General features: G+C 38.7%; 1 protein-coding gene and 1 pseudogene across 2 annotated transcripts; one reads left to right on the plus strand and one right to left on the minus strand.

The window, feature by feature from the left end:
* Window positions 1–5,776: 5,776 nt before the first annotated feature.
* On the plus strand, window positions 5,777–6,115 carry LOC308279222 (mitochondrial import inner membrane translocase subunit TIM14-like; annotated as a pseudogene). The gene has a single exon. The product of its transcript is annotated as a mitochondrial import inner membrane translocase subunit TIM14-like (transcript).
* Window positions 6,116–24,249: 18,134 nt separating this feature from the next.
* On the minus strand, window positions 24,250–25,893 carry GPRASP3 (G protein-coupled receptor associated sorting protein family member 3; the record flags this gene model as incomplete). Its single annotated transcript, XM_080719362.1, has 1 exon — window positions 24,250–25,893. One exon carries the CDS (start codon window positions 25,891–25,893, stop codon window positions 24,250–24,252), a length of 1,644 nt encoding a protein of 547 aa, XP_080575488.1.
* Window positions 25,894–26,330: the final 437 nt, after the last annotated feature.

Here is a 26,330-nt window from a genome sequence, read left to right on the forward strand (position 1 = left end):
CATCAGTATACCAAAGAGATATGTACACTCTCCTGTTTTTTGTATCACTATTCACAACAGCCAAGATAGGAAATGAACCTGTGTCTATTCACAGAAGAATGGATGAAGTAACTGTGCTGTATGTGTAATGGAATGTTATCCAGCCTTAAAGAAATAGATCCTGCTATTTGTGGTAATATGGATGAACCTGGAGGACATTAAGTGAAGTAAGCCAGGCACAGAAAGACAATGTATTATTTCACTTATATATAAGAACCAACAAGAGTCAAACTCAGAAGTGAATTGTAGAGAGCATGTTGGCAAGGTTGGGGGAAGGGAAAAATAGTAAGATGTCGGTTAAAGGATGCAAAATTTTAGCTAAGATGAATACGCCTATAGGCATAATATAGAATATGATAGCTATAATTAATAAAATAGTGTACAATGGATATTTGGCTAGATTTCCAAGGCTCCCATACCCTCCAAAGTTACCTATGTATGGAGATGAATATGTTAATTTGCTTCAATATAGTAATGATTTTTCCTCCCTCTCTGTATATATGTATCAATGTATATATGTTCATATATATATATATATATGTGTACATGTGCGTGCACCCACATGTACATTTCATTTTATAAATACACATTCCCTTATTGTTTGAAATGTTATAATCAGAAAGATATTTATAGTAACACTTTTGAGATTAATATTGTATATGAATTTTAAAAGATCACATATACTTACTATTTTTAAATATGTACAAACCATATTTCTCATGGGGAAGAAGTTGAATAAAATAATTTCTAGGGCTAGGGAATAGCTCAGTGGTAGAATGCTTGCCTAGAATACATGAAGCCCTGGGTTCAAATCTCAGCAAACAAAAAATTATGTTTAGACATAATACATGTGTGTGTATCTTTGTGTGTATGTATACATGTGTATGGGTGTTTGTGTTCTATGGCTAAAACACAACAACATTTTATGCCTGTTTCAAATTCTATCGCCCCATACACACACACTAAGTCAGCTTCTCCATTTTAGGATGAGCTGGACCACCTGTATTTTTGCATAGAGAGCCCCAAAATTGATGGAAACAGAGGGATTGCTGCCAGTGGGTAGAAAATTCCAGAAGCTTTGGTTAATACCATCAAGCCAGGTTGCTATCTCCCTCATACCACTTTTTCTTAAGTCTCCACCTGATATTTAGGGAGCTGAAATTATGGATGATTTAGGTTTTGGCTCTTATATATTAAAGCCCCTACTTTTTGAAATGAGAAAAAAGATGTTATTCTTCAAATTCATGAAAAGGTATAGAAAGTATACATGCCAATCCTACTTCAAAAATTGTTATATATATTAAAAGACTAAATGTAAGCTTCATTTGATGTTGACATATCTTTATTTTGTTCACTGACCATCTCCTTTACCTGTTGTGTTCCTTCTTAGTGTGAGCTGGCCTGTCCTCACTGTAGAGTGAGTCCCTCCCAGAGATCAGGCCATCACGACTCTAAGCAACTGCCCCTGTAATGGCTGCCCACGCTTTCTCCCCACCTCCCTCTGTCATCCCTTTCCAGGTCTCCATGGACACAGCTGCCCAGGCCAATTTCCCTGACTCATGCTCTGAGCTCAGAAGCAGGCTGTTGCCTAGCAACAGAGGCTCAGTGCCAAATAAAGCCCATGGAAAGAAGAGTGGCCCCAGGTAATGATGGTGCTATTAGAAAAAGGGATAAAACCATGCCTCCAAAACATCTTGAAAGCAGCCCACCTCCTCTTCCCACCAAGACTCCCCAACCTGCTTCACTGTGTGCTAAACACTCTTCACTTCCTGGACAAACTGCACCATTCATTGATCTCTCCATTTTCCAGGCTTCGGGATCTCATCAACAAGAAAGGGCTCTATTTACACAGAGCTTGTTCACAGGATGGGTTCCATTTTCAGGACAACTACTGTGAGAGTGTGGCATCAATATCTGTGTGTGTGTGTGTGTGTGTGTGTGTGTGTGAGAGAGAGAGAGAGAGAGAGAGAGAGAGAGAGAGAGAGAGAGAGAGAGAGCGCAAGCACGAGAGCCATGGGAAAACCATCTCCAGGATAGTGAGAACCAGGGCTGCCTTTCCTCAGAAGGCAGCGCACAGGCATTCATGAGCAGAGCACAGACCTGGGATTCAGAAGCCTGGGTCCATTTCCAGTTTATGAAAATGTAAAAGTCCTCTAAAGTCCCAGGCCAGCATTACACTTGGCCAGAGTTGATGGTCCAGGTGCTCATTTACCAGTGTATGGTTCTTGCTTTAAGAGAAACCTGCTGCCCACCTAGCTGTCTCTCCTGGCCTCTCAGCTAGAGGAGGCTGTTCTGTTCTCTGTCAATAGGGTCCTTAAAGTAACTCTGACCATCTTTGTCCTTCAAAAAGTCAACCCTCCACCTGGACCACTCTTGGTTCAGCCATGTAGAGGCAACAATAAAATGCTGTCCTTGCTCACAGTATCAGGGACCAGTTTTCAAGGCACAAAGACATGGCAGTGAGGAGGGGAAATGTGCTCCCTGTTATTGTTCATCATATTTCTGACTAATGTGAAGAAGGGCTCCAGATGTTACTCATCTCTTACATCAAAATCCCCTCCTCTCAGGGCTTCCCTATAAGCTGAGCCTTTGCTAGCATCTTTTCCTCTCCCTATTTCCCAGAAAGACACATCCTGAGAGCCATGATGGGAGCACATTTTAGTCCATAGAAAGTAATTGAGGGAATGAGAGAAGCAGAGAACACTGCAGGGGCCCACATGGGGGCGGCCATCTCCAGATGATGGTGTCTTTCTAAGAAGAGAGAATTATCAAATGTTAGCCATCTCATTGCTTGATTCATGAAGTTTGGCATTAGGAATAAAAATTAGTAGCCCAATTTCATTTCATAATCTATTTTGTTTCACTTTATCTTCAGATTAATCAAGGAAGTATGTTTTTGTTTTGTTTTGTTTTGTTTTTTTTTTTACCTCTGAGCTCTTAAAATGCAAGATATTAGCCTGGCCGTGGTGGTACACACCTGTAATTCCAGTACTTGGGAGGCTGAGACAGGAGGAGCACAGGTGTGAGGCCAGCCTCAGCAACATAGTAGTGTTTACAAACAAAAAATAAAATAGGGCTGGAAGTATATCTGGGAGGTAGACTATCTCAGGGTTCAATCCCCAGTACCAAAAAAGGGGGGTGGGGAGGAGAAGAATCAGATCATATCAGTCCTAGATTCTAACCCTCCACAATCAGAAGAAAATGCAAACTCCATATATGGTTCTAACCCTGTGGCTCCCTTTGCCTCTCACTTCCACCAGGCTCCAGACACTGAGCTTTTCCTCTGTTCCTGGATCAGCTGGTACCCATGCATAGTTCAGGGACACAGATAAAATGAACTGTTCATGCCTGGCTTCTTCTCATCATTTAGAACTCAGCTCAAATGAACTTCTGAGAAGACATCCCCTGACAAGCACATCTCTAACAGTTATTTCCCAATCATTTCCTATTCTCTGTTTATTTTCTTCAACACACAAATTACCACATGAAACTGCTCTACTTAATGATTTCTTCCTGTTTACTATCAGTTTTCCCAGACTAGGATGATAGCTGCAGAAACACAGCACCTAGATCAAAGTCTTGTATATCAATCACTGAATAAATATTACTTACTTGAAGAAATTTATACCTATTTATCGCGTCCCTAAGGCTCCGTCCTGCAGAGCCCCAGGAAAGAAGACACAAACGCCGAGTCTGCTGATGATGCTTCCTCTTTAATGCTTACCCTCAATAATGCTGCTGCTGCTGCTGCCAATGCACACAACAGGCAAATATATATCAATCTCATAACCCCTCCCTCATCACTCCACCAACCCCAAGCTTCCCGCAGCTAGGGCATGCGCATTTCTAACCCTCTCATAGGCGGGCTGGTGGTAGCACGAGGCGCTGCGTCACTGATCATCCGTAGGACGCCTGATAGGGCTCACTGCTCAGGCTCAGGGCACCGCCAGCCTCGTGAGCCTCGTGACTTGGCTGCAAGCCTAGGCGCCATCTTGAGTCCACGCTGGCAACAAGCCTGGGTGCCATCTCGGTCCAGCCGAGTGGGCCCCGACACCTATTTGATACATAAAAGTAGAAACAGATATTTAAACCTGAGTGGCAGGAGCCAGGCGTGGTGGCACACGGTTGTAATCCCTGAGCTTGGGAGGCTGAAACAGGAGGATTGTGCAGGTTCCAAGCCAGCCTCTGCTGGCTTAAGAGACCCTTTTTCCAAATTAAAAAAATATAAAATAGGTCTGGAAGTGTAGCACAGAGGTAGAAGGCCCCTGTATTCCATCCCCAGTACCACCAAAAAGAGAAAAAAGAGTGGCAGGAGTGATCAACGATTGCATTAGATATCAAAGGATTCAAATTTTAGAAGACATTTTTGCAAACCCATAGCAGTGCTTCTCAAACTTGGATGAGAAACAGAACCAACTGAAGAAATTACTAACAATGTAGATGACTGCCTCCCCACGTCCCTAAATTTGATTCAGCAGATCAAGTGTGGCACGAGTATCTGCCATCTTAAAAAGAAATCAATGACTGAACAGTCTTATAAAGAAGAAATACAAATGGCCAATAAATATGTGGAAAAATGCTTAACATCATTAGCAATAAGGGAAATGCAAATTAAACCTACACTGATATTCTAGCTGTAGTAAGAATGGCAGTCATGAGCCAGGCGTGGTGACACATGCTTGTAATCCCAGCATTCGGGAGGCTGAGACAGGAGGATCGCGGTTAGAGGCCAGCTTCAGCTACTTAGTGAGGCCCTTTGCAACTCAGTGAGACCCTGTTTCAAAATAAATAATAAAAAATAGGGCTGGGGGTAACTTGGAAGTAGAATGTCCCTGGGTTCCATTCCCAGTACAAAAAAAAAAAAAAAAAAAAAGAATGGTAGTCAACAAGAAAACAAATAATAATAAATGCTGGTGAGATTGTGGGTAAATAGGAATCTACTACACTGTTAGTAGGACTGCAAACTAGTATAGATGCTATGATGGTTTCTCTGAAGACTGGGAATGGAACTACCTTGTGACCCAGCAATAGCACTCCTGGGCATCTTCCCAAAGGAGATGAATTCAGATTATTATAACCACACATGCATATCTATGTTCATAGATATGGAAATCAAAGCTCTACTCTACATTCAAGGGTCAACTTATAATTTTGAAAGGCATATGAGAATTTGAAAGGTGGCATATGACGGGCATTTTGGCACACACCTGTAACCCCAGTACTTGGGAGGCTGGGACAGGAGGAACACAGGTTCAAGACCAGCCTCAGAAGTGTAGCAAGTCTCTCAGCAACCAAAGAAAACCCTGTTTCAAAATAAAAATAAATAAATAAATAAATAAATAAATAAATAAATAAATAAATAAAAAGGGATTGGGAGTCTGGGCATGGTGGCACACACCATTTGTAACCCCAGCATTCGGGAGGCTGAGAGTGGAGGATTGTGGTTCTCGGCCAGCCTCAGCTACTTAGTGAGGCCCTTTGCAACTCAGTGAGACGCTGTTTCAAAATAAAGAATATAAAATAGGGCTGGTGGTGTAGCTCGGAGGTAGAATGTCCCTGGGCTCCATCCCCAGTACCACACACACACACAAAACGGGATGGACAGTTTGCAGCCGCAGCTGCCGCACACGAGGTTTGCACGTGCGGCCTGCTGCGTCGTTGCTGCTCCCGTGGTGCTGGGGCCGGGCGCCCGGGCTGGGATGACCCGCGCTCCTGCTGGAGGCAGGGCAGCCGAGCCATGGCCAGTACAGTGGTAGTTGGACTGACCATTGCTGCTGCAGGATTTGCAGGCCTTATGCTTTACAAGCCATGAAGCATGTGGAGCCTCAAGTAAAACAAGGTTTTCAAAGTCTACCCAAATCAGTGGGGGCTATCACAGAGGTGGGTTTGAACCCAAATGACAAAGCGGGAAGCAGCATTAATACTAGGTGTAAGCCCTGCTGCCAGTAAAGGAAAAAGAAGAGATGCTCATCGCCAAATTATGCTCTTGAATCACCCAGACAAAGGAGGATCTCCTTATATAGCAGCCAAAGTCAATGAAGCTAAAGATTTACTAGAAGGTCAAGCTAAAAAATGAAGTAAATGCATGCCAAATTTCAAGTTCATATTAGTTTATGTATATGAGTACCAACTTTATAATAAAATTGCCTTGGAGCTAGTTCTTTAAAAATTATGTAGCATAAGTTAAAAGCCTTGGTATAATTTTGTTTACAGTCGAGGACTTTAAAATCAGAGTATAGCCGGGCGTGGTGGCGCACGCTTGTAATCCCCGCGCTCGGGAGGCGGAGACAGGAGGATCGCGCAGGTTCGAAGCCAGCCGTGCTGGCGTAAGAGACCCTGTTTCAAAAATATAAAATAGGTCTGGGAGTGTAGCCCGGAGGAAGGAGGGCTTCCAGGAACCCCAGTACCACCAAAAAAATAAAAAATCAGAGTATAGAATTTGGAAGTTAATGTTTGCATTAGATGCACACCACTTGAATAGCAACATTGTTCATTACTCATTTGGCACCTCTGTGTGCTCTTCCAGTGATTGCTCTGAAGGAGCCACCATTCTAATGGAAGACAGATTAGTAACTAAAATGTTAAATATTATAGTGGAATTAGCATAATTTTTAAAATAGGAACTTTTCATTTATGGGAAGAGAAGCTGCTTAAGATCCAAATGACCTAGCTATTTTGAACCTTGTACTTAAGTGGATTTAGCCACAACTTGGACCTAAGAAATAACCTACGTATACACATGTATCCCTAACAACTCATTTCATCGACTATAAAAATCAAGGGTACTTATATTGTATTCAGCCAATCCCTTAAGGATGCTGTTTTTATCAATTGTTTTTATGTAATCTCGCTTTTACATTTATGATCAAGCTGAAACACTTTTAGCAAAATTGAAATTCCCTGGATAGCCAAATATTATTCAACTTGGACTAGGAATTAATATACTAAGTTTCAATGACATTTTAAGGCAGATGACTATCTGTCTAACATGTAAAGATCTTAATCAGATCACCTGAATAAAATATGATATAGCCAGTTATCCCCAATAGATTATGTATAGCTCTAAGATGGTACGTTATACCACTTAGCGCCTAAACCTCAAGCTATTGCAAAGTTCTTAATTATCAATGTGGAACACAAGGGCTTTCAAGGTAAAAACAGTGGTGGTAACCATCTATAGTGTTGGAATGTGTTAGAGACATTTTAAAGTAAGGATATATTAGCTCTATTTTAAGGGTAAGAAAAGATGAAGACCTACTTAGTGTGTTCTCTATAGTTATTGTGAGCATTGAATTACCAAACAAATCAGTTGTTTTAGGGGAAACATTGGTTCCTGTGAGCCTCTGGTTATATTGTTGACATGACCTTGCTTTATATGTGTTTAAAGAGACAGCCCTATTTAATATAGTGTTGCTTCATTAACACTGGATTCAGTCAACAGCATTTTTATTTGCCCTTAACATATCATATCCCTCTTTTAGGAACACTTGACAATATCATTATGGTTGGGAGCCCTCTTAAAACAATTAACACCAACAAAGAGCACAAACATGAAGCCTGGACCTAAACAGATGACATAAAGAATATAAATATAAATATAAACATAAAGACTTGTTTATAATATCAGAGATGAAACAAGAAAGCAGAGCATTGCCTTGTTTGAGCACGATGTAATTCTAATATTTTGCAACTCACTCTCCAAGTGTTCAAAATGACCAGGAAAGCATGTGAAGTAATTATTAGGGGGTTATTTTAATGAGCAGGAAATTTACAAATAAATCGACTAATAAAGATTTTATTGACTTCCGGGAAGATGGTGACCGAGAAAAGCGGGGCTTAAGAGCCCCGCTAACAACCAATCTCCATTACCACAAAATCAGCGCCTTTCATAGCCAGAAAACACCATCACCAGAGAAACAAAAAAATCACCAGGCTCCAGAGAGAAAGCGGTCTGAGAACAGAGCTCAGAGCCACAGAGGAGATACACCGGCCTCACGCCCGAGGACGCGGCAGCAGCGCCATACTGCCGGCGGCAGCGGCGAGTTCACCGGACGGCTACAGCAAGCCGAGGTGAGCCGCTGCGGAACAGCCAGGCGGGATCTTTTGGCGCAGGTAAAATCTAAAGCTCCCAGTGGCTGAGCTCAGCACACACTGCAGGGACTCAGAGTGGAACTCAAAACCAGAGAAGAAAAAATACGCCAGCCTCACGGCCGAGGGGGTGGCAGCGGCGCCATATTGCCACCGGCAGCAGCAGCAGCGAATTCACCGAGTCCAGTACAGCTACATCTGCATACTCAAGAACAGTGAGTCAAATTGCGGGCCACAGAGGAGAAATCCCAGTACTGTACTCCCTGGGACTTGACCCAGTGGGGGAGTGGCGGTGGCAGAGATATCACACCGTAGGAGAACGCCCAACCTGGCACCCCCCATAGTCTAAAGCAGCCTCTATCGACTCCCTGGGTCGGAGACTCTGTGATACAACCCAGTAAAGGAGTAGTGGGGTCAGAGATACTACAGACTCGAGATCCAGAGCACCTTAAGTGAAGTCATAGTGACCCAAGGGAAGAACCCAGAGAAGGCACAAACTTCCGAAATCATGGGAAAGAGGAATAACAATGGAGCAATGAATGCCCACAACCCCACAACATCAGAACCCGATAAAACAGAAAATCAGAGATTTCTAAAAGATCAAATCAGGAAAATAACTGTAGAAATAATAGAGGTGCTTCGAAAAGAACACAGAGAGGGCCAAAAAGAGATAAAGGATGCAATTAATGAAGTAAAGGCCTCAATTCAAAGCATGAACAACCAATTAGACCACATGGAGAACAGAATCTCGCTCTTAGAAGATGATCATTCCAAAAATGAACGTATAGTTTCTAATCTAGGAAAAAATATCCATCCGACAGCAGGAATCTGACATTGAAGAAATATGGGCCCATTTTAAGAGAGCTAACCTAAGAATAATTGGAATAGAGGAGGGAAAGGAAAGTGAAACCAAAGGGATCAACAACCTCTTCAAGGAAGTAATAGCAGACAATTTTCCAAACATAGAGCAAGAGGTCGATACACAGGTCCAGGAAACTTATAGAACTCCCTTTAGACAGGATCGGAGAAGAGGATCCCCACGCCACATAATTGTCAAAATGACCAATGTGGAAGCCAAGCAGAGAATCTTAAAGGCAACAAAAACAAAGGGCCAAGTGACCTTCAGAGGCAAACCAATTAGAATCACTCCAGACTTCCCAAACCAAGTCATGAGAGCCAGAAGGGCTTGGAGTAACATATTCCAAACTCTGAAAGAAAACAACTTCCAGCCAAAAATTTCCTACCCAGCAAAACTTTCTATCAAATTAGATGGAAAAATAAGAAGCTTCCATGACAAACAGAAACTGAAAGAATTTATGTCTTCAAAACCAGCGCTAGAAAAAATACTCAAAGAGATTAACTACAAAGAAGAAATAGGTAACACACACCAGAACCAGAGAAACAAGATTTTCCATCCAACAGACAGCTAAGATTGGTTATCTGTGGAGATTCATTATTTATGTTAGTCTTTTACCTATCTCTAAATTGTATTGTTTGCCTTTATTGTTGTTAATTTTTAGGATTTCTAGTTGGAATATTAATATACCTTCAGATATAGCATTTGGAAATATTTTATCCAATTCTATTAGTAACTTTTATCTCTGTTTACATTGTCTTTGGATATACAATTTTTTTTATTTTTTAGGGAGTTTGTATACTCTTCTGTTGCCTGTACCATTGAAATCATATCCAAGAAATCACTGCCAATTTCAATATTGTGAGGTTTTATGACCCAGATTCTCTTCTAAAAGTTTATAGTCTTAAGATTTATATTTAGGTCTTTTATCTATTTTGAGTTAATACTTGTATATGGGATTAGGTAAGGGTCCAATTTTATTCTTTTCCATGTAATTATTATTTTTCAACAATATTTATTTAAAAGATTATTATTTCCACCACCAAATGTCCGTGAAAACCTTGTCAAAAATAACTTGACAATATAGGGAAGAATTTAGCTCTAGGCTTGTATTTAACTCCAATGATTTATATATCTGCCTTTAGAACAGTAGTACACTGTTTCAATTATTGCAGCTTTATATGGTTTGAAATCAGAAAATATATATCTTCTAGCTTTGTTCTTTTTCAGGTTCGTTTTGGGTATCTAGTTCCATATTCCATATTAGGATAGATTTTTTTTCTGAAAAATAAATATATAAATATATGATAGTTTCACCTAAAAAAATAGAAAAAAAATTCTCTGGTAAGAAAGAAAGCAAAAAGGAATATTGAAATATTTTCATGTAATTTTAATTTTTCAACATTATTTAGTTAAAAGATTACTATTTCCCCCACCAAATGTTCGTGGAAACCTTGTCAAATATAACTTGACAATATATGGAAGAATTTAGCTCTAGGCTTTTATTTAGCTCCAATAGTTTATATATTTGCCTTTAGAACAGTACTACACTGTTTCAATTATTGTATCTTTATATGGTTTGAAATCAGAAAATATACATCTCCTAACTTTGTTCTTTTTCGAGATCGTTCTGGGTATCTAGAATCCATATTCCATATTAGGATAGATTTTTTTCTGAAAAATAAATATATAAATATATGATAGTTTCACCTAAAAAAAATAAGAAAAAATATTCTCTGGTAAGAAAGAAAGCAAAAAGGAATATTGAAATGTTATCTTTAAGTTATCAAAAGCTTGGTATCAGACAAATGAAACTGTTATGTGAGATTATCATTTTTAATTTTGGATAAATTGCTATAATACTAGATGTCAACCACTAAGCCGAGCATGGGAAGGAGGGATGGGGAGGGAATGGGGTGGGGTTCGGGTGGGGGCTGACTGGGCGATGTGTGCATGTATGTCTACAAAAGTTTGTATCCCACTATGATGTATGAATACAGTGCACCAATAAAAAATTAAAAAAATATATAAAATAGGTCTGGCAGTGTAGCCCGGAGGTAGAAGGGCTTCCAGGAACCCCAGTACCACCAAAAAATAAAAAATAAAAATAAATAAATAAAGACTACAAAACAGGGCAGTGGGTGTAGCTCAGAGGTAGTACGCCCCTGGGTTCCATTTCTCATACCACGAAAATAAATAAATAAATCCAAGTAAAAATAAATAATTAAAAAATATTTTATTTTGGTTTACTCTTAAAAAAAAACAAAACTGGGGTTATAGCTTTGACGTATAATGCTCCTGGGTTCAATCCTCAGTACTGAAAAAAATAAAAACAAACAAACAAACAAATAAATAAATAAATAAATGGCACTTGACAACTCTAATTGTAATAACTGATTCAGACAGGAAACAAAATGGATGTTTCCATCAAATCCCATGGCAGTTACTGAGTTACCATAGTAGCCATGCTAGTCAAGGAAAACTGGGAAAAGCAAACAAACACTGATTTGTTTCATAATAAATGCTAGGAACTGAATCAGACTGAAAAGACCACAGTAATTATCCTGAATATTCTCGCAAAGTATACTCCTGGCAGCTTCAACAATATATACATATATATGTACATATAGACCTACCCACATACATGTTCTCTTCTTTTTTCTCTCTTACCACTTAAAAGTCCAGAAATTCAATGTAATGCCTTGCTGGTGGCTATAAATAAAACAAAATTCCACAATTCAACATATTCAATTTTTCTTTTCTTTTTTTTTTGCAGTACTAGGGATGGAACCCAGGAACATTCTACCTCTGAGCTATACTCCCAATTCTATTTTTTTTATTCTTTATTTTGAAATAAGTTCTCACTAATTTGCAGAAGACCTCACTCAGTAGCTGAGGCTGTCCACAAACCTCACTCTTCCTGTCTCAGCCTCCCAAGTACAAGTGTGGATTACAAGTGAGGGATTACAAGTATGCGCCACCATGCCCAGCTTCAACATATTCAATTCTGACCCTATATAAAGTTGGAAGTTACTAAACTGTTTTCCTGATAGAATTTTCTGGAGATAAACTGTAAAAATATGTCTGTGGGACATTTTCTCTCTTGTTTCTGTAAGTTTCTAATCACTTCCAAAAGGTGACATAGAAACAGGCGAACTCGGATGCTCTCCCTAATATGCAAAAGCTAGGGAGAAAATGGGTCATAGGAGGAACTCTAGATGAAGAAGTTGGTATTATAGAGGAGCAAATAAGGTGACCTGAGGAAATGGGAGGGGGAAGAGAAAAATCCTCTAATGTTCATGATGTATATTAACAAACATATCAAAGTCAATCACTAAGCCAAACATGAGAAGGAGAGAGGAGGAGGGAATGGGGGCAGGAATTGGGGAAGGGCTAATTGGATGATGTGGGCATGTATGTCTCCACCATATTGTACTCCATTAAGATGTAGGACTACAATGCACCAATAAAAAGTTTAAAACAAAACAAAGCCGGGTGTGGTGGCGCACGCTTGTAATCCCCGCGCTTGGGAGGCAGAGACAGGAGGATCGCGCAGGTTCGAAGCCAGCCGCGCACGCTGGTTTAGGAGACCCTGTTTCCAAAATGAAAATGTAAAAAATAGGTCTGGGAGTGTAGCCCGGAGGTAGAAGGGCTTCCAGGAACCCCAGTACCACCAAATAAATAAATAAATAAATAAATAAATAAAAAATAAACACAGGCTACCTTTTCCATCCTGGAGTAAATAGTCTGAGTGAGACCTCAACTAAATGATTAGTCAACACCCACTCTTAAAACATTTGTTTGGTAACAGCTCAGTAAAAATAAAATACAGAAAAATGTAATTTCAAATACTGCTATTTATAAGAGCATCAAGATATATGATATATTTTGGAATAATCCAAATACATATGGGCAAGGTCTATTCTTTAAACATTACAAAATATTGCCAAGAGAAATTTTAAAAGACCTCAATAAACAGAAATATACAATGTCTTCATGGTTTGGAACACTTAGTGTTATTAGAATATATACTCATCAAACTGATCTATATATTCAGTGCAATCTCAATAATACTAACAGATATTTTATAAAAGAAATTGAGAGGCTAATTCTAAAATTTATGCAGCAATAAAAAGGACCTATACTATGAAAACAACTTTGAAAAAGAACAAAATTGAAGGACAAATACTACCTTATTTCAAGACTACTTATAAACCACAGCAATCAAAAAAGTGTATTACTAGCATTAAGGCAAACAAACAGATCATAGCAATAGAAAAAATAATACAGAAAATGGCCTAGAAATACTGGAAAACTGACTTTTCATGGTGTTGCAAAGGCAGTTCAGTGAAGAAAGAATAGCCTTTTATATACACTGTGTCAGATCAACTAGATATGCATAAATATAAACTTTGATCTATATATAATACCATATACAAAAGGCTCATATTCATTCATAAATCTAATGAAAACCAATATTTATATAACTTCTAAAAGAAAACACAGGATAAAATCCTTGCAACCTTCCATCAGGTGAAGATTTCATAGATGAGATATCAAAACCATAATCCATAGGTATATAAATTAATAAGTTAGAATGCTTCAAAATTTAAAGCTTAAGTTATTATAAATATCCTACTGAAAAGTGAAAAGACAAGTTTTTGATTGGGAGAAAATATTTAAAATCATATTTCTGATAAAAAGTCTTATAGAATATAGAAAAATATCAAAACTCAATAAGAAAACACTCAAAAAAGTTAATGAGCAAAAGATTTGACTAGTTATTACACTAAATAAGATTTACGAATATCAGCTGGGCACAGTGGTACACACATGTAATCCCAGGATTTGGGAAGCTAAGACAGGAGGATCATAAGTTCAAGGCCAGTCTGAGCAACTTAGTGAGTCCCTGTCTTAAAATAAAAAATAAAGCCGGGCGTGGTGGCGCACGCTTGTAATCCCCACGCTTAGGAGGCAGAGACAGAAGGATCGTGCAGGTTTGAAGCCAGCCGCGTGTGCTGGCTTAGGAGACCCTGTTTCCAAATAAAAAAATGTAAAAATAGGTCTGGGAGTGTAGCCCGGAGGTACAAGGGCTTCCAGGAACCCCCCCCCCAGTACCACCACACACACAAAAAGTAATAAAATAAAATAAAAATAAAAATAAAATAAAAATACATGACGCAGGTATACCACTCCTCAGTATCTTTCCAAAAAAAATGATACATGCATATTCATTTTGTGTGTGTGTGGCACTGGTGATCGGACCCAGCAGCATTCTACCCTCCCATCCCAATTTTATTTCTTATTTTGAAACACGTTCTCTCTAAGTTGTGGAGAGCCTTTTTAAATTCTGAGGCTGGCTGTGAACCTACAATCCACCTGCCTCGGCCTCCCAAATACTGGGATTATAAGTGTGTGCCATCACGCCCAGCCCCTTATCCATGTTTATAGCAGTACAATTCAAAACACCCAAATTAGGTAACTAACCTAGGTATTTGTCAACAGTTGAATGGATAACAAAGATATTAGACATACACATAATAGAATTTTACTTAGCCATAGATAAGAACCAAATTATGTCATTTATAAGCAAATGGATGGAATTAGAGAACATTATGCTAAGTGAGATCAGCCAGTCTCAGAAAGACAAGGTGGCCGTATGTGTTCTCTCATGGGTGAAAGCTAGAGAGAAACTAGGGAACAAAAGAGAGGACTGGGGAGGAGGGCTAGGGAGACACAGACAGGTTTGATGAAGGAAACAGTTCAGATACTGCTCTGATTATATATGAAGTTATTGCTACCAATCTCACTAACGTGCATAGGGAAGGGGAGAGTGGGGTTGAATCTAGAGGAAAACACACCAAGTGTTGTGAGTATGTATGTATCACGTTGAACCTCACTATGATGGATAATTACAATGAACTGATAAAGGTATATTAAAATAAACAAATAGCGGGTGTGCTGGTGCACACTTGTAATCCCAGCATTTGGGAGGCTGAGACAGGAGGATCGCAGGTTTGGGCCAGCCTCAGCTACTTAGTGAGGCTCTCAGCAACTCAGTGAGACCCTGTTTCAAAATGAATAAAAAATAGGGTTGGGTATCACTTGGAGGTAGAATGTCCCTAGTTCCATCCTCAGTACTGTAAATAAAAAAAAAAAAAGAATACAAAATTGGGCTGAATGTGTAGCTTGAGGGTAGAATGCCCCTGGGTTCAAACCCTAGCACTGCAAAAAAAAAAAAAAAAAAAAAAAAAGAGTTTGGTGCATTGATAAGAAGGCTAGGGAGGTGAGGTGGACAGGACCAGAGGAAGCTGGACATCGGGGAGCTTGTTGCCCAACAGTGCCTGCACCATGGGGACAAAGAGACAGATGCCTCTCAACCTAGAGATGCAAGATGAAACATTTGACCTGATGGAAGGAAAAGCCAGGTAAGAGCCTTAGACTGTAACTTGGCTACCTTTCTCATAAGCTATGGGTAGATAGCACAGATAAAATTAAAATGGAAAGCAGTGAGAACCTTTCTAGCTTTCTAAAAAGACAAAGAAAACTATTTTGTTTATTAACTTTTAGAGGAAATTACCAAAGTTACAGAATATAAGAGAGAAACCCTAGATAAGCAAATAAGGCGACCGTACTGAGGGGGATGGAATGAGAGAAGAGAGAAATTCCCTAATGTATATGAACATACATACAAACATATTAAAGTCGAGGGAGGGGAAGGGAATGGGGTGGGAATTGGGGAAGAGCTAAATGAGTGATGTGTGCATGCATGCCTCCACCATCTTGTACCCCCATTAAGATGGATGACTACAGTACACCAATAAAAATTTAAAAATAAAGCAAGAAAAATGAAAATGAAGTATCGAAATATGTTTGACATGTATAGAGTACATTTAAAATATTAAGTGATTGAATCAATGTCACAGGTGAGACAGAAATGTATTTAAATAAATTGTATTTTTTATTTTACTTTTATGGTACTAGGGACTGAACCCAAGAGTTGTTCTTCCACTGAGCTACACCCTCAGCCCTTTTAAAATATATTTTAGTTTGAAACAGGGTCTTGCTAAGTGCTAGCTCAAACCTGTGACCTTTCTGTCTCAGCCTCAGAAGTACCAGGAATACAGATGTGCACCATTGCATCTGGCATTAAACAAATTCTTATTTTGACAATAAAACAAAATAAAATGTGATATATGTACATATTATAGTACTCTGCAATTAAAAATGAACTATTGATACATTCAACAAAATGGATAAATCTAAAAATAAATAAAATGAATTAAAGAAGCTATACCACCAGTCCTATTTTATTTTCATTCTGAAATAGGGCCTTTCTATATTGCTAATGATCTCCTTAAGTTGCTGAGGATGATTCTGAACCTGTGATCCTCCTTTCTCAGTCTCCCAAGTATTGGGACTACTGGTATGTGCCACCATTCCCAACTTTCTTGTGTTTCTTATGCGCATTTCTCTGATGATAAGTGAGGCTAGGGCTTTTTTAGTTGTTTTTGAGAAATGTCTCTACACTCTTCTCCAATTCTTAAATTTGGTTATTTGTTTATTTGCCATTGCATTTAATGAATTCATTCTATATTATGGACATGAAGCCCTTGTGAACACTATAGTTTGTAAGTGCTTTAGTTTTATAGGTTGCCTTTTCACTCTGTTCCTTTGGCTGTGTAGAAGCTTTTCAGTTTGATGCAATCTCACTTGTTTATTTTTGCTTTTATGGAAAATGGCATGAAGGTTTCTCAAAGAGTTTTAAAAAGAACTACTATCTGATCCAGTATTCCCTCTTCTAGGAATACATGCCAAGGAAGTGAGATCTGGATCTCTTCTCATCTCTCTTGGGAAGGCCTACTCAAACCCACAGATCATTCAATAGCCAATTGCTTCTGTGGCTGATTTAAAATAAAAACATTAGTATCCTATTGTTTATTTGAAATAGATATTTGATGCAGTTATTTTTAAAAGACTGACTCTTTGCATTGCCAGTGATATAAGCAATGGCAATCTGTGATTACCCATTTCCCTGGACTAATCGCTCCAGAGAATAAAGCAGCGTTTCTCCTCTCATTATACACTTTTGGGATTTGTGTCTATCAGGTTTCTTGGGCTCTGACTGATTACAAACACATACTTTCTCATCAGCCTCCTAACACCTTGGCAGATTTATCTCCCTTAATTGGCTTGATGAAGAACAATTGTGGACTTTTTCTAACATCTGATTTATTTGGGTGATTATTGTAAATTTTATCTCATATTTAAAATCTTCCTATTTAAAGTGTATTTTTTTTCATGGTACTGGGGTTCCTGGAAACCCTTCTACCTCTGGGCTACACTCCCAGACCTATTTTTATACTTTTTATTTGGAAACAGGGTCTCTTAAGCCAGCGCGGCTGGCTTTGAACCTGCGTGATCCGCCTGTCTCCGCCTCCCAAGCGCGGGGATGACAAGCGTGCCCACCACGCCCGGCTAAAGTGTACTTTTGTGACTACTCTCCTAATATGGTTATCTGAAATTCAACTTTTATCTTGTTTTATAATTCATCCTTAGAAATGTGTCAATTGATATCACATTTATGGGTATGTGTTCATGTTTGTATAACAAATACTTCTTTCTCAGATCTCAAGTTTATTTTATATGATTAGGATTTAATTAAAATTAGAAATAAGATAAGAAAAGCATCATAAGACACTCTAGTTCTTGCAGTAAGTGTAAAATGCTTTTGGTGTGTCATTACAGATTTTCTTTTCATATTATTTTCCAAAAAGATGATGATGCTTTAACACATGTAGATCTCTTTGATGATTTTAACTAATGCACAACACCCTAAATTATGAAACTATTGTAAATTATTTAACTAATCTCTTATTCATGGATAATTTTATATTGTTTTCTTATTCTGCAATGGACTTACTTAGCAATAAGCATATTTACATAATATATACACTTTTATGCATTTTTCTGTAGGCTAAGTATCAATTAATTTACTTCCCATTCAGAAGTATGAACATCAATCAGTTCTATGGTGTAGTTCAGTGAGAGTGCTTAGTTAGCATGCACAAGGCCTTGGGTTTGATCCCTATTTCTACGAACACTTATATTTAACAGATATTGGGATATGTCCATTAAAAGGGCTTATAGCAAATAATCACCATTTACCTCTAATAGGTTATGAAATTGCCTCTCTGCAACAATGGTTTTGAAGTTTGCACATTAAAATCACTTAGGGAGCTCTTTGAACACTATCAGGTCTCAAATTCCTCTCCAGACCAATTATCTGGGTCCAGGAATCGGAGCATTAGTATTTTCTAAAAGCTATCCAGGTAAGTCTAATGTAACCAGCATTGGGAAACATTATTCTACATTTCCACCAAGAAATTCTACTTCCAGAATTTTTTTCCTAGAGGAATATGTGCACAAATGAGCATGTATATATGGTTATGGTTTTATTAAAACTTGGAACTTTTTTTGCGGGTCTAGGGATGGAATCCATGGCCACTTGACCTCCGAGCTACACCCACTGCCCTTTTTTATTCTTTATTTTAAAACAGGGTCTCACTGAGTTGCAAAGGGCCTCACTAAGTAGCTGAGGCTGTCTGCGAACCGCAATCCTCCAGTCTCAGCCTCCCAAATGCTGGGATTACAAGCATGCGCCACCACGCCCCACTTAAAACATGGAATTTATGTAAATTCTCAGACTTAGGTATTTGAGAGTATCAGCTAGAGTCCTCAGTAAATTACATGAAGCCTGAACAGAGGGTAATCTTTTGGGTGAGTAGAATTCTGTCAACTGACATACTTGGTAGATACTAATATTGTCGGTGTTAGAAATATGAACTAATATCCATTAGTCTCCACATTCTTTTGAAAAAGTTAGATTAATACTTATTGAAGTGATCTCAACAAGTTTTATTTTTTTAAACAAATTTTTTATTGAACATAAATGGTATACATTTAAACTATATTTGGTGCCCTCTCCCCCCAACCCCCGCAACAAGTTTTAAATGGAGAAAACTTATTCCAAACATACCACACATAGCCCTGAAGCAAAGTTGCTTTGATTGAAGGTGATAGGGAGCACAGAGTTCCAACTCACTCTTCTTTCCTATGAACCTTTGCACTACTTTCTGAAGAATTTACAGCAAATCCAAGGACTTAAATGTAAGGAAATTAGCCTCACAGATTAAAAATTTCTGACTTAGGACAACTTATTTTTTATAAAGATATGAAGGCAACTCAGTGGAGAAAAGAGTCTTATCATCAAATGGTGCTGGAACAACTGTATATGGCTATAATACAAATGAACTTTGACCTACAGTTTGTACCACACACAAAATAAACTCAAAATGAGACACAGCCTAATTATAAAACCCCAAATTATACAAATTTAGAATAAGGATAAAATCTTTGTGACCCTCTTTGCTCAGGCAAAGATTTCTTACAAATAATACCAAAGCCCAACTAGTAAAACAATTGTTATTAATCAAAATTAAAACTTTCTGCTAGGTATCCATCAACACATGAATGGATTACAAAATCATGGGATATGTACACAATGGAATTATACTCAGCAGAAGAACAAAATTATGGGTCATATGGTTTCCTTCATATGCACAAGCTAGGGAGTATTCAAAATACAAGAACTTTAGATAATGGAGGGGCCTAGGAGAAGGTGAGGGAGGGAGATTTCATAAAGGAAACGCTTCCATTGACGTTATATACACATGTGAAATTACCAACACCAATCTCAATGTCATGAATGGGGAAGGGCTGAGAAGTCAGGAGGCAGGTCCTGTGCATGTATTAATTTATAACTATGTTACATCAGCTACACTGATGTGAGACTACAATGCACCAATAAAAGTATATTAAAATAAAAAGGGCTTGAATGTAGCTCAGAGGAAGAATGTTTCTGGGTTCAAGTCCCTTGTCACAAAAATTAAAAATAAAATAAGATGTCAGGAACATTCTGCCTGAGCTATACCTCCAGCCCTTTTATTTTGAAACAGGATTTTACTAGGTTTCTGAGGACCTTGCTAAGTTGCTAAGGCTAGCCTTGAACCTGAGAACTTACTCTCAGACTCCCAAATACTAAGATTATAGGTGTGTGCCACCATGCCCATCTTCAAAAGACATTTCTTAAGAGAATATAGTTCTGGGTGTGGTGGTGCATGCCTGTAATCTCAATACTTGGGAGGCTAAGACAAAGAGGATCACAGGTTTGAGGCCAGCCTCAGCAATTTAGCAAGGACTTCAGCAACTTAGACCCTATTTCAAAATAAAATAGGGCTAGAGGTGTAGTTCATAGGTGGAATGCCCCTAGATTCAATCTCCAGTACCCTCCCCACACACAGACACAAAGAAAGAGAAAAGACATACTAGAGACTGGGCGAAAACATTTGCAAAATATATCTGATAATGGACCGGTATCATAAATAGATGATATAAATATATTTAAAAACAGGGAAGAGATTAACACATACTTCATCAAAGATATATGTATAACAAATATAAATATGAAAACATGTCCACACTGGGCATGGTGGCTTATGCCTATAGTTCCAGTTACTTGGCAGACTAAGATAGAAGGCTATTAGTTTCAGGTAATCCTCAGCAACTTAGAACTTGTCTCAAAATAAAATTTAAACGAAAGTGCTCAGGGTGTAACTCAGTGGTGGAGTGCTTGCCTAGCATGCTTGAGGGCCTGGATTCAATTTCTAATACCATAAAGAAGAAAACAAGAATGTTTAATATCACTTATCATTACAGAAGTACAAAAGTACAAATTAATTATTTAATTTTGTGATACCGGGGATTGAACGCAGGGGCATTCTACCTCTGAGCTACACCCCCACCCAGCCCTATTTCATTTTTATTTTGAAACAAGGTCTCACTAGGTTGATGAGTCTCACTACTTGCTGAAGTTGTTGTCATCAAACCTGCAATCCTCCTGTCTCTGCCTTCCAAGCATTGGAATTACATACATGTGCTTGGCTTCAGAAGTGCAAATTATAACTACAGTACTTGCATGGTTGCAGAGGAATCATACACTGCTGTGTACAGTGGTACAGGCATTCACAAAAAGTGTAAGGTAAACATGTAACTATCATATGAATCAAACATTCTACTCCTTGGTTTTTTTGTCATATCCAGAAGAAATTAAAGCGTTTGTCCAAAGAAATATTTGTATGAATTCTCATATCAGCTTTATTTGTAATAAGCAAGACCTGAAACCAAAGGTTCATGAGCACTTGCATAGATAAACAAACTGTGGTAAAGCCATATAGAGGACTTTTGGGCAGTAAAAATTAATGAACAATTGGGATACATGACGTGGGCGAAACTAAAATAATTATGCTGAGTGGAATAAGCTGTGCTTCTCCTCCCAAAAGAATACCATTTATCCTATTTATGTATAATTACAGAAAATGAAAATGATTCTGCTGCTAGAAAACAGATCAGTAGTTGCCTGGAGAGAGGACACAGGGAGAAGTGGGAGGGATTATACAAAGGTATTCAGAAGTTCTTAGGGTAGAGCTTGAGGTGTAGCTCAGTGGTAGAGTGCTCGCCTAGCATGTGTGAGGCCCTGGGTTTGGTCCCCAGCACCACAAAAAACAAAAAAGGAACTTTTGTAGCGATAGACATGCTCACTTTGTTTACTGTGGTTATAGTTTCACATGTATGTTAAGATATCAAATTATATATTGTAAGTATACAAGTTGGTCATTATTATTTCTTACTGAATATCGAACCCAGGTACATTCTATCACTGAGCTACACCCAGTCCTTCTTATTTTTTAAAAATTTGGAACAGGGTCTCCCTAAGTTGCTGAAGTTCTCACTAAATTGCTGAGCCTGGCCTGGAACCTATATTCCTCCTGTCTCAGCTTCCTAAGGACTGTGATTACAAGTGTGCACCAATACACCCAGCTAAGTATGCAATTTAATGTATGTCAATTATCTCAACAAAACCATTCCATAAAAAACATGTGGTAGATCTACATAGTAGTAAATTACAAAGATAACTGTTAAGAGGAAAAGGTGAGGGGCTGACTATACCATTGTTGCAAAAGAATTAATTTGTATATATGCAATGAAAGATTACTCTATACACCAACCGTTAAGAGAGGAAAAATATTACATGATTCATAAATATTTTGCAGAAGTATATTTATTGACATGGAAAGATGTTCACAATATACAGTTATTGGTGGAGGGACAAGTTACAAATGATATTTACAGTGTGATCTTGTTTTAATTTCTTAACTGCCTGAAAAACTAAAAGAATAAAATTTGATAGTTTCCCACATAAAGACATTCTCCTGAACTCAGACCAGGGGTTGTAATTCCTACCATATGTCTTAGAGAATTCAACCACAGCCTCAAAGTCCTGAGATGCCTTCTGGACCAAACAGACTTTCAGGAATCACTATTTTGTAGGTTGAGACAGAAGTCTGTGTTTTCCTGTTCTGTATTGTTGAAGCTGCTGTCTAGGTCTGAATATCTCCAGTTATGCTTATTCTTAATTTTAGCTAGTACAAATACAACAAAAACTTGCCTTACTGATTAGCAAAAGATGGAGCCCTTTGGTCTTTCATATGACATACAAGAGAATAAATCCTGAATGGTAAAAAATTTATGGTATGACTTTGCAAGGAGACTGAGGATAAGTACCTTTTTAAATGCAAGATATGAAACTATTTACAGAATGATTTCAGTTTCCTTTTTTAAAAGTACACATGGATAGAAAAAGATAGAATATATAACATATTCAATTTTCTGATACCACATCTAAATCTTGTTGAATGGTTATTCAACAAAGTTTTGGACACCTACTATTTCCAGATGCTGCTAGGAAAAACGCACACATTCATCTCATATTTTTCTCCTAACTTCCAGCCAGTTAGAGCCAAATGCCAAACAGACAAGTGCATTGAAACATGAATTTTAACACCTGTCAGGGACATAATCCACTGCAAAATTCAACCATTAAGCCTAAACAGTCTTTGAGCCTTGAAGTAAGTGGACAGATGGATTCTGGTGTCAGAAAAATAGCTGTGTCACCTCCTTGCTGTGGGAATCTAGGAAATAGTATTTAATCATTCTAATTCTCATTGGGGAGTGCCTAGAATAATGATTTCTAATAAAAATTAGCACACAGCTCAGAGAATCGCTGAAAGAAGAGAAAACCTTGTAAAATGTAGTGCCAATACAGTGTCTGACAGTGGACACTCAGCAAATTTTGACCTCATACCTACATATATTTTCTTCTCTTGAGATAATTTTGACATAAATGAACTAGCCTAAGAATGTTAGAGTTATAAATGTAGTAGTAAAATTAAAAAATGAATAAACATATTTTATTTGAGATTCAGGGACATTTCTGTGTTAACAGAATGAGTGTCTTATATGGCTAAAGTAGGGAAAAAAACAGAACTTTCTCTTATAGTAAACAACCCATAACACCACCTGCCTTCTTTGTATTGACAGGAAAAGCTTATTTGACAATAAGCATATGTATGTGTGTGTGTGTGTGTGTGTGTGTGTGTGCATACATACATATATTTGCATATGTACTATTGGTTATCTTTGTGTGTGTGTGTTTGCCTTATTTCTGTAACTAGATTATAAACTCAGTGATATTTTCTTTTTTGCTGTTTGAAGTGACAATGGATCTAAGTGGCTACTAGTGATCAAGTGACTTTACACTAAACTCGTTCACTATTTTAAGTAAAATAATAAAAACCTGTCAGCCAGGCGTGGTGGCACACGCTTATAATCCCACCACTTGGGAGGCTGAGACAGGAGGATTGTGGTTCACAGACTACTTGGTGAGGCCCTGTTTCAAAATAAAGAATAAAAAATAGGGCTGGGGGTGTAGCTCGGAGGTAGAATGCCCTGGGGGTTCCAATCCCAGTACTGGAAAGAAAGAAAGAAAGAAGGAAGGAAGGAAGGAAAGAAAGAAAGAAAGAAAGAAAGAAAGAAAGAAAGAAAGAAAGAAAGAAGAAAAATAAATCTGTCAGTTTAGACAAGATAAAATCAACAAATGTTTTCAGCTCAAGATGTAATATTAATTTGATGCACACACAAAAAAACCAGTCTATCTCCAAGCTATCGCCTGTCACAGGTAACACTGTTCAAGATGGAATGGATAATGTGTACAATATAATAGCCAAAATGTTATGTAAGACTCTGAGAATGTATAGCCTGTCAGAGTTCAGAGATTGTTCAGTGTTCTCTTTTATTTCTGACTCATTTTACATTGCTTCAATAATCCCTTTAACTTCACGGAAAATGGCCGTAAGTGCAGTATAACTTGAGTGATCAACAACTACAACGGAGCCCTTTCTGATATGCTCCTTTATGTTAATAAAAATGGCCACAGCAGTGACCAGATTGGCTTTTGCTTCATTCTGGTTGAAGATGAGTTTTAATGCTGCCAGTGCTTCTGTATTGATCATGTCTTTGGCTGCAGTTGGATTTTCAGACATATTCAAAAGTAGCTTCAAGACAAGATTTCTGGTTTTACGATTTCCCTGGGACAGCAACTGGAAAAGCTCTGAAAAGTGATTTGTAATAATGTAGTGATGGATGAAATCGGTAGTCAGTTGTGCGAGTATCTTTAATCCAGACTGCTGTCCAGGTGAATCCAAGGGGAAAGACACGGTTTCCTTACACATATGCTTAACATGTAATTCAAGTTTGCGTTGTCTTTCATCCCCAGAAGGAGGATTAAGAGAAATTACAGCCTTTTTTCTTATTTCAGGGGAAGGAAAACTGAGCAAGCTTTCAATAAGTGTCACGACACCCACTTCATTAATGAATTCTTGGGCAAATGGATGAACCTTATGGATACCCATTGCAATCTGTGCTATCTTATGAATGAGAGGATCAGTAGTTGACTTAAGTATGATAACAAGTTTTTCAAATTCCTCAGAATCCAAGTAGCATTCCATTTTGCAAGGGCAACCAAAAGGCTTAATTCCATTCAGCTCCCTGATTCTGATTTGACGTCTAATTTCTTCAAGAGTCTGGACACAAGGGTCAGAACCAAATGGGTATTCTGGGGTAGGCTGTGAGCTTGAGCGAGTGCTCCTAGAAGGGCACGCTGTTGCCCCAGGCAATGAATGAGCATTTTCCTCAGCCGAGGCCAGAACTACGTATGAAGAGGGCCTTGTTTCATATGGGGTCTTAGATCTAAGGCCTAACACTGCTGGAGTTACAGCAGGGGCTTTGGGCCAGATCGTTACCTCAGACCAATCCTTGGGCCTATTTTTTTCATTAATTTCATCCACAGGCTGAGGTTTAACTATTCGATACACAGGTTTTGGATCAGGGTCAAAACTAGTATCATCCCCTTCCCAAAACCAGTTTCCAATAACATTCTCTTCCTCCTCGTCTTCAGCCCCTGACCTAGGCCTGCAGCTGGCCCCAGCCTTAGGCTCCAATTCCTCGGCACGGACTTGAATACCAGTATCAGGTTTATTTTCATCCTTAGCACTAGCACGAGTACCAGCCTCTTCTCCCTTCAAGAACAAGGAATTGAGAGTGGCCTCTTCCCCAGCCCAGAACCAGGTGTCAACACCAGCCTTATCCTTACATGTGGAACTAGTAGCCACATTGTCAGCCTTGGGGCTGACATCTGCCATTGCTTTTGCCTGAGCCTTAGGCTCTGACGAGGCTCCTGCCTTTGTCTCAGTAAAGACCTTATTCTTAGACACTGCTTTCGTCTCTGCCACAGCATTTTTTTTAGGCCCTGCCTTGGCTTTTGCCTTGGATTGGATCTTAGCTACAGGTCTGACTACTGCAGTTGCCTCCCTCTCTGCTCCGGCTTTTGCCTGTACACTTGCCTTCTTTTCAGTTTTGGCTTGGGCTTTAGCCTTACTCTTTGCCCCCGGCATGGTTAAAGTCTGGTTTTATAGCCTCGTCCTGGCCTTGACTCTCGACCTGGCCTTGACTCTTGACTCTCCGTGTGTCCCAGGTCAGCGTCCTTACACTTTTTCACCGGGTCAGAGATGAACCTGGTAGCAAAAGAGTTAACTGTCAGTTTCACAGTCACAGAGTCCCCTTTCTGAACACAAAGCCTCTAAAAATGATATGGACAGAGAAGAGAAACAGTCAGGTTGGGAGAGGAGAATGGTTTCTGAATGCAGATCTGCTGAAATGTGAAGGTCACCCTCCAATTCAAGGATACCATTGGAGATAAACCTGAAGTAAAGAAAGAAATGAACTTTGGCTCTCCTCCAACTTTGTTGCTTTATGCAAACAACCACAGAGAAGGACATGAAAGGAGAGATAGATTGTGTGGTAGGAGAAGTGGATTGGCAGAAAACCCTGC

This window comes from Muscardinus avellanarius (assembly GCF_963383645.1).
Source record: "Muscardinus avellanarius genome assembly, chromosome: X".
In the NCBI taxonomy this organism is placed as follows: Eukaryota; Metazoa; Chordata; class Mammalia; order Rodentia; family Gliridae; genus Muscardinus; species Muscardinus avellanarius.